The sequence below is a fragment of the Rhipicephalus sanguineus genome, chromosome 5 (genome assembly GCF_013339695.2).
Source record: "Rhipicephalus sanguineus isolate Rsan-2018 chromosome 5, BIME_Rsan_1.4, whole genome shotgun sequence".
NCBI lineage: Eukaryota > Metazoa > Arthropoda > Arachnida > Ixodida > Ixodidae > Rhipicephalus > Rhipicephalus sanguineus.
The window spans coordinates 163,410,818-163,420,311 of NC_051180.1; the positions used below are offsets into that span (position 1 = coordinate 163,410,818).

General features: G+C 47.6%; 1 protein-coding gene across 1 annotated transcript in view; it reads right to left on the minus strand.

The window, feature by feature from the left end:
* LOC119394394 (venom metalloproteinase antarease-like TtrivMP_A) overlaps window positions 1-9,050 on the minus strand; it is a 127,432-nt gene extending 118,382 nt beyond the window's left edge. The window contains exon 1 of the mRNA XM_037661692.2: window positions 8,939-9,050. Within this exon, the coding sequence (XP_037517620.1) occupies window positions 8,939-8,987 (49 nt within the window). The 5' untranslated portion in view covers window positions 8,988-9,050. The remainder of the gene's footprint in view (window positions 1-8,938) is intronic.
* Window positions 9,051-9,494: the final 444 nt, after the last annotated feature.

Below are 9,494 nucleotides of genomic sequence, written 5' to 3' on the forward strand. Positions count from 1 at the left end.
TGCGACCAAGGCAATCGTCAAAGACGACATCACAGTTGCTGCAAATTCGTCAACGGCTGTGTCAGTCTATTGCACCGGTCTCTGCGACGCCGTCGCACTCCTTTCTCCATGTGACCGCGTTTTCACTAGGAAAGGCTTGCTGGTGCCATTTGCGACCGTGGAAATCACCCAGGGCGACACGGATGTTTTTGTGACCAACCCATCCCCGTTCATTGTTACTTTGGTGCGAGGGGAATGTCTCGGCAGAGTGGAACCCCTCGAAGACGCACAATTTATGGACGCACCCGACGACACGCACTGTCCCAGTTCCCGTACGCTGAGTGCTGTTTCCACGTCCGATTCGTCACCTGCTGATGTGTTTAGGTCCTCCATTGCTGACAACCTCACATCGGTCCAGCGTTCCCAACTTCTCTGCCTGCTGGTAGAATTTCGTTCTTCTTTCGATATCGGGCAAACTTCTCTTGGCCGCACTTCCGTTGTTACGCATCGCATCGACATTGGCGCCCAACCACCACTGCGGCAACGTCCATATCGCGTGTCTCCCGCAGAACGTCGGGTCATTAATGAGCAAGTCGACGATATGCTTCGACGCGACGTTATTCGGCCCTCGGACAGCCCATGGGCGTCTCCCGTTGTTCTCGTTGCGAAGAAGGACGGTTCCGTGCGGTTCTGTGTGGACTACCGACGGCTCAACAAGATCACTCGCAAGGATGTTTATCCGCTGCCGCGAATCGACGACGCGATTGACAGCCTGCAAGGAGCCGAATTCTCTTCATCTCTTGATCTGCGCTCGGGGTACTGGCAAGTGTCCATGGCGGATGACGCTCGACCGAAGACAGCCTTTGTCACGCCCGACGGCTTGTACGAGTTCAACGTCATGCCGTTTGGTCTGTGTAATGCGCCCGCGACCTTCGAGCGCATGATGGACACCGTTCTGCGCAACTTGAAATGGCACACGTGCTTGTGTTACCTTGACGACGTCGTGGTTTTCGCTCCGGACTTCTCCACGCATCTCCAACGTCTGCGGCATCTTTTGACGCGTTTGCGCAACGCCGGCCTCCAACTGAATCTGAAGAAGTGCCGATTTGCAGCACGGCAACTGACAATCCTCGGCTACGTCGTGTCCAAGGACAGAATCCTTCCCGATCCGACCAAGCTTCGGGCCGTGGCCGAATTTCCCAAACCTACGTCCGTCAAAGAACTGCGCAGTTTCGTAGGACTGTGTTCGTACTTTCGACGCTTCATACGAAACTTTGCCACCATCATATCACCGCTGACTAAGCTCCTTGGAGGTAACGGACCCCTAAAGTCGTGGTCGTCCGAGTGTGACGACCCATTATCAAGTTCGAACGCTTCGCTACACAGCCTACGAAGAGTACGTGGGAATCACCGGTTGCCTTGGTGAAGAAGGATGAAACTATGAGTTTCTGTGTCGAGTAGCACCACGTGAACAAAATTACAAACAAGGACGTATATCCGCTCGCACGGACAGACGGCACGTTGGATTGACTTTATAACACCAATTTATTTTGTTCGATGGATCGCAATAAGGTCTATTGTCAAACTGAAGTCAATGAGAGGGACCCTGAGAAGATGGCCTTTATAGCACCGGTCAGTCTGTTCGAGTTCAAGGTCATGTCATTTGGTCTTTGCTCGGCACCTGCGATGCTCCAGAGCGTTATGCGCACCATGCTGGCTGGATTAAAGCGGCAAATTTGTCTTGACCGCTTCGATGATGTCGTCCTTTTCGCCCCCAGCTTTGATGAACATCTCCGACGCCTTGAAAAGATACGTCAAGCAATCATGACCTCCCTACCCAGCCTGACGCTTGAAAAGTGCCGCTTCGAATACGAGGAGCTCTGGTTCTTGGGCCGCGTGATTAGCAAGTCTGGAGTTCGTCCGTACCCTAGAAGACAGCCTCCATTCCTACATTCCCGCCACCCGCCAACAAAAAGGTCATGCGTCGATTCCTCGGCTTGTGTCACGACAGGCGGTTCGTGAGAAACATTTCCCGCATCACCGAGCCACTTACTAACCTGACCAAGAGCAACGTCGAGTTTAAGAGTGAACCGCCGCAGCAAGAAGGATTCCGATCGCTGACACGACGTTTGTAGTAGCGGCCAGTACTTGCGCATTTCGACGAAGACGACGATACACAAATACACACCGACGCAAGCTGCGTAGGACTTCGCGCCGAACTTGCACAACGAACATAACGTCGAAAAAGGGTCATTCCTTACGCCAGCCGGTCGCTGTCAAAGGCCGAAGCAAATTATTCGATGACGGAAGTAGAGTGTCTTCCCATCATTTGGGCTGCATCAGAGTTTGCCCCTACTATGAGGCAGACCTTTGAAGGTCATTAGAGGCCACCGAGCCTTGTGCTGGCTAGCAAACTTGAAGGACCCTTCAAGGCGCTTCTTATGGTGGTGCCTTAGACTTCAGGAATTCGACATCGAAGTGGTGTACAAGAGCGGTCGAAAGCAATCTGACGCCCACTGCCTGTCCCGCGCACCTGTTTACCTGCTGTCGCATGAACACCTCGACGACGACAGCTTCTCGGGACCCATAGGTGCCGAGCACTTCGCCGAACAGCGAAGCTACTCGGAAGCCAGGCAGAGGACTTGCAAGGCAGCACCACCGTTGTGCCTGAAGTATTCAGGCGAGAATTGGCGTCATTTTTCTTGGAAAACGACTGTCCTCCTAAAGAAGAAATTTTCGTCGGCGTGAGCCGACTACCTTGTAGTTGCACCTTCGGCACTGCGACCAGAGTTCTGCAGGCCCTGCACGACGACACGATGGCTGGCCATCGCAGATTTCGCAGCATGCTCGCGAGAATACTAGAAAATACTACTGGCCACGCTTACCGCCAACATCGCATGTGTCACCTGAGGACATGGAGGGACTGCCAGCAACGCAAAACACCACGGACAAGGTTAGCCCAACTTCTTCAGCCAATTCCTCCACCTTGTCGACCTTTCCAGCAGATCTGGGTGGAATAGCTGGTGCCATCTTCGACGTCAACGTCCGGTAACAAATGGATCGTCGTAGCTACGGACTACGTCACCCGCTAGGCCGATACCAGGGCCCTAGCCCAAAGGTAGTGCCGTCTAGGTAGCCAAGTTTTTTGTCGAGATGATGCTACTGCTTCAAGGTGCCCCAGAAATCCTTATCACCGACAGGGGTACGGCGTTTACGGCAGACCTAGCGCAAGCAATCTTGAAATACAGCCACACTGCTCACTGATAGACAACTGCGTACCATCCGCGGACTAATGTCCTCACCACGCGTCAAAAATAAAACCCTCTCCTAAGTGCTCGCTATGTACGTCGACGTCGAACACAATGCGTGGTATGCCATTATTCCGTCCGTGACCAAGTTCAACACAGCCATACAAGAAACGATGCAGATGATGCCACACAAGTTGCTCTATCCTCTTTAGTCCCCGTGACCACATTTGGGGTTATTTGTTCGAGCTAGCGTAGCTGATTCTGAAGCAAATATTTTTTATCTTCAACTGGGAGTTCTGTCCCGGAGAGCATTACTTTACTTAAGCACAACGAGAGGGTGCTCCACGTCATGCATCCGTGATGCACGGTAGGTTTGAAAATGGCGTTTCCCACCAAATGTCAACTTCTTCGTCATCGCGGCGAGTAATTTGTTTTTTCTTGTGGTTCTCATTGTTTCACCTTACCCAGTATGCGTGACAGCACTACTGAAGGGTCTCCAATCGAGCTGTAATCAATTTTTATGCATATTCTGCCTTGTAAAGTGCGGTTAACAGTTGTTTAAATTGCAACGCTATCAATGACAGGAAAGCACCAGACTGCAGAAGAAATGCAATAGCTCCTGCAGGAATTTATTCCAACTGAAAATTTGGTACTTGGGACTTCTTGTCGCTCTTTGGTAGTATTCCATATTATTGTCCTATCATTATTTTTATTGGAAGATCAACTAATCATTCTTCAATTTTTTATATACCCTAGACGACCAACTAGTACTTTTTCTTTCGTCTAAATTATGTATTCCACCCTTATATTGGCCACTCCTTTCATAGCGAATTCCCAATAGTGGGTGGGAGCCAAAATTAAAGTTTTAGGCAAGCAAGCAAGGACGATGCCGATCTTTCACATTCTGATAATCCCGAGGTAATTGGCAATGATGCTTACAACGGCAGCCATACAGAAGGTGAGAGTAAGGGCAGCAGCGGCGAACAAGATGCCTCAAATTGCACGACGCCCCGAAGAAGGGGTCCCGAAAAGTGCAGAATGAGAGGGTCCGCATTTTTAGATAATTTTTCGTAATAAAATATGACAGAAGGTTGTAGTTAGAGGTGGTCGAAGGACGGAAAGTAGAAGGTGAAGGTGAATCTACTAGACAGGATTACTAAGTTCCACAAGTTCATGGCCGGAGTAGATTTAATCGGCCGCTTTGTGTCCTACTACCACATTTTATTGCGCACAAGAAAGTCGACTGTCCGCATGGTCGCACAGTTTTGGATAGGCGTGTTGTAATGAGTGGATGAAATTTAACAGCAAGTAATGGTCTTGAAAACTCAGGCTTGACCTGAACTCAAAATACAAAAGGAACACTGCAACCTCCTTCGTTCAAGCGTCGCGCGCTCTTTCCAACAGACCACGTAAAAGAGGAGCAAGCGAAGAAGAAAACGAAAGAGGACAAAGGCCGACTGGCCGTTAGAAGCGCAACATCACTCTGTTACCGCGCGAAAACGCGATAAGACATGCCAAAACACTTCCCTGAATACCCTAATCTTGGAGGAAACAGTAAATGCAGAAAAAACAGAGTGTGGAGCGAAATCTAGAGTGCATTCATCAAAACGTGATGTTTTCCTTTGCCTTCAGAACAGAAACTGCTTTGTGGACTTCCACAGCTGTTACGATCCAGAGGCCCCGTTTAGGGACAGCCAAATTTCGCCAGTTTTTTCACTGTGCATCCGAAATAAATTTTTCCCGTTTTCTTGTACGCTCAAGAGGAAAATAGAGAAGATTGAAATAAATTGACCAGAAAGTTTTTTGCGACTGAAGAGGTTACAGAAGGAAACCGGCAACGACGCTCGACTCTATGCCGCCGAACTTCACTGACATAGAAACTATGGACGTCGCTATTTACCTGCAGCCTGCCGGAGAAGCTGGCAGCTCGGCCGCCTGCGTACCAAGAACCAGCTGAGGGTTGACAGCCGTCACTGTAGTCTTCGTCGACGCAACGTGGAATACCAACCCGCCGACCTTGTTTGGCTCTGGATACCGATATTCCGACGTGGACTCAGCAAAAGCTTCGTCGACGTTACTTCGGGCTCTACAAGGTACTCAGAAGCCTTGGCCTGCTGGACTGCGAGGGTCTCCCGGACGGCATTAGGAAATCTCAGCGGCACCACACACGACCTGAAGTTGTCCATGTCGCTCTCTTCAAACTGTTTTATACGAAGTGGCGAACCTCTGTACTATAATTCTTGCTTTATCTATTGTTCTTTCCTTGTGCATGCATATTTTCCCCTCTCATGTTGTGTTATAAACATAGGGGCGATGCTTTTTCAGGGAGGGGGATGCCCCGCGCACTTCTTATAGTTTTATGTAACTGGTTTCTATCTAGTACAACCACTGCCTTGCGCAAACCGCGCCCGAGTGTCTGAGAACCTTACAGAATCTTTTATATTCAACCGGTAAGACCGCGCGCCACACGCGAATACAGTTTATTCTGGAACTAACCCCGGTGAAAGTTCGATAAGACATGTGAAAAGCCGACGCATTTCACATATATGAGTAGATTACTCGAATGGCCGATGCTGTTATTCGTCGCTATCAGTGTACAGCTTGAATTGTTTTTACTTGACCTTTACTCTCTGGGCACAAGTTCGCCCAAATAAAGAGTTTCGTATTTCCTGGTCCTGCTGGAGCCTTCATCACCGTTGCGGCCACGTGACAATATGACAAATACCAGTGACAATATGACAAAACAGCTCCGACCACTGCGGCAAAAAGTCAATGCTAAGAACTTGAAATAACAAGCCTAGCCTAATTAACAAATGGTAAATTGATGTTCCGCTTCAGACAATTATCACGAGACGTGCGTTTTTTGCTTGCAGAACGTGGTTATCGTGCATTAGTATTCTTTACTCTGCGTCGTCGACCTTCTCGTAGCACCTTCAGCACTCTTAAAAATGTTCAGTAGCCTTTTGGGACCAACTACTGCGCAGGTTAGGTTAACCAGCAGCTACAGTGGATTCAAGGAAACCACTACGGCGCTGCGTAACTGCCGAGCCAATCATTACAACGTGATGTGCTGGAACTGCCAGCCAAGAAATACATCAGCAGCGAGGTCAGCAAAATTATTGCAGCCTACCGTATGTGTTGCAGCTTTTTTACACCTAATCTATAGCAACCAGATTGCATGCGTGGCCCAAACTGTGGCCCACATTCAGGAATGTACGTGAGCACAAGCGAGTGCGGAGAAATACAGGATGATGAATTTTTAAGTATCCGACGCGCTTCAGCCGTATGTCTACTTCTGACGACGGACGAATGCGTTCACTACTATATCGTTGTGGTTGGGACGCTATTTAGTTGTTCGCCATAAACGCGACGTGAGAGCGACCCGCTGCGTGCTAATCACGTGCACCGAAGGATCTCAGTAAAGTTATTCATCCATCCACCCATCTATCCATCCATCCATCCATCCATCCATCCATCCATCCATCCATCCATCCATCCATCCATCCATCCATCCATCCATCCATCCATCCAGAAGCTCACTCAAATAAGGAGTTAGCAATATTTCAGTTTTCTTCGTCATCATAAAAGCCTGAGAATACCTTTGAGCTTGTAAGTAGAAACGAAACTTACTTGCATAATATTTTAATTATTCTTCGACATGTCGCCGGCCTTGTCGACAGACAATTTGTCGATGAAATGACCGAGGCATCCACGAATTCCAACAGCTCTACTATACCACATACTTCAATACATATGGACCCTTCTTCACCACGGTCACGACCGGATTCTACAGCAAGTCATGACCAGCTGCTGGTGCTCACTGATCCCGGTGATGATGCCCTTGTTCAAGAACTGTCAAGAACTTCTTGCACACATGCACACGGGTTCGTGAAACGCGCGTGCGTTCTCGGGACACGTATAAGCACTACATATCAGCTTACCGCTTGTGGTGTTGGTAATACCCGCGTTGTCATTGGCAGCGTTACCCAACCGTAAACATCTGCTTATATAACACATATGCAGCTATTCAACATATATATGTGTGCGTATAAAATATATACAAATATTTAGCGGCATTTTGTAACGTGTCGCTCAGTAAAAAAAAGTTAGGCCACAGTCACCTACCCACCGCATGCTTCGCATAACGTCGACTCCCATGGTACGTGGGATCTGCCGAATTTTTCTTCTTAGTAGTTGCACTGGCAAATGAAATCATAAGACCTTCACGGAAATAATACGAATTCTTGGCTAAATTGAGTATCCCTTGGTTTTGGGGAAACCGAAGGGTTTTTTTTCGACGCTTGATTGAATTCGCCGCTAATTCTTTCGTCTAAGTGTCTTTTGATTTGTTATGGACACTCAGGAGGAGTTTTTGGCGTTGTTGTCGGAGCAGACGTGATCTTCGGTACGAATTCGAAATCGATAACTTCGCCTCGCGCGTCGTGTGTCAGAACTAAAACGACCGAGGATTGCGTAGATCCTCTCTGTCGTTTCCTCTCTGACGTCAAGCAGAGAGGAAACGCCGCGCCTGACTTTCTTTCTGCGAAAGGCACATGGGGAAGCGCCAGACAGGGGGCCGCGTATCTCTGGAAGGAAATGCGGACTTTGAATGGCAGGACGCGGTCACTATTGCCGCGTGTATCTCTAGAACATTGAGCAGGTGACAAAAAACATTCGTACGTGTTCTGCTCTCATCGCAAACGGTAGCTCTGTAGCCATAGATTGCATGAAGGTCACTTCGCTCGCTGCAGCGGCAGCGTTTACTAAAGGAGTGAGCGGCTAGCCTTTCTTCGAGTGTCATATTTGGGGTTCAACCGCCCCTCCCCCCGAAAGTTTTAAATTTTGCATGTTTATGTACACACGCACGCATACAAACGCACTCACTAACACGCAAGCTATGGTTGAAGCCCCCCTCCCTCCTCCCCGCAACAATATGCCTGGCCGCACTACTGTAGTGTACCATTCCAGTTTATTGCGATCCCATACACTGCTTCACCCTTGCAGCGAAACTTGTCCGCCTCGGTGGTACAATGGTTATGGCGCTCAGCTGCTGACCTGAATCTCATGGTTCAATTCTGGCCGCAGCAGTCGCATTTAAATGGCGGCGATATGCTAGTTTGCATGTACTTCGCAATGCCAGAGCACGTTATTGAACTGCAGACAGTCAAAATTTTCCGAGCACTCTATTATGGCGTGCTCATAATCCTATCATGGTTTTGGCATGTAAAACCCCAGGTAATATTAATATTATTATTATTATTATTATTATTATTATTATTATTATTATTATTATTATTATTATTATTATTATTATTATTATTATTATTATTATTATTATTATTATTGTTATTGTTGTTGCGGCGAACTGTGACTTTTTATGTGATATCAATGAAGTAATTAGGATTTTGGTGATGATGAGAAAACATTTCAAGAAATTACGAAAAACAAGACCTTCCTGCATAGCAGCAACGCCTTCTTGAAAAATATTATGGACTCAGTGTCGGCGCGCACATGTTCTTAAATTTCTCTACAACATCGCTAACCAATAATAACGAAGTGCACTAAGAAGTGCGAAAACGGCGTCTCTATCGTAATATTGATTTATATACAGTAATAATTAAATAGTAGTCACATTAAATCATCGTCATTTTAAAAACCAGACTGAGGAAAATTTAAACATCGTACACTAAAACACAAATGCACTAACTCACCTGCATAGCAACAAATCATGAACCGCAACAGCGCAATGAAGATAAGCATTATGTTGTCTGTGTTGTATGTGAGAGAAATTTAAACCTTGGAAGCAGACTTTCGTATGCCCAAGCACCACACCCTATATATGCACCAAACAAGAACAAGTGTTCACGTATTTCTTATTTTTACTGCGAGCCTTGTGAAAAAGCCAGGATTACAACTGATAAGTGATAAATAGCGGCTTCTTTGTGGTCATTGTTATGGTCAATGTTATGGCCAACGTTACGGGCTTAATGCCATCCTGCCTGGAACGTACGGCGAACTAGATCAATAATGACGGTGAGGCGCAGCTTTTCCGCAAGTAGTCTGACCTCGACAAAACCAAGACAATGCACTGGCACTTGATATCCTGACACGAAAGTATAGCTCGGGCCGCATTATATATTTCGGCAATTCTGTGCTTAAACAATGATAAAAGAAGCGATGTTGCTGCGCCGTTTTGCGATCAGATGGTTTCAGGTAGTTACAATGGTGTGAAGCAGGGGTCGGCCACCTGCCCGCGGGTCGCATGCG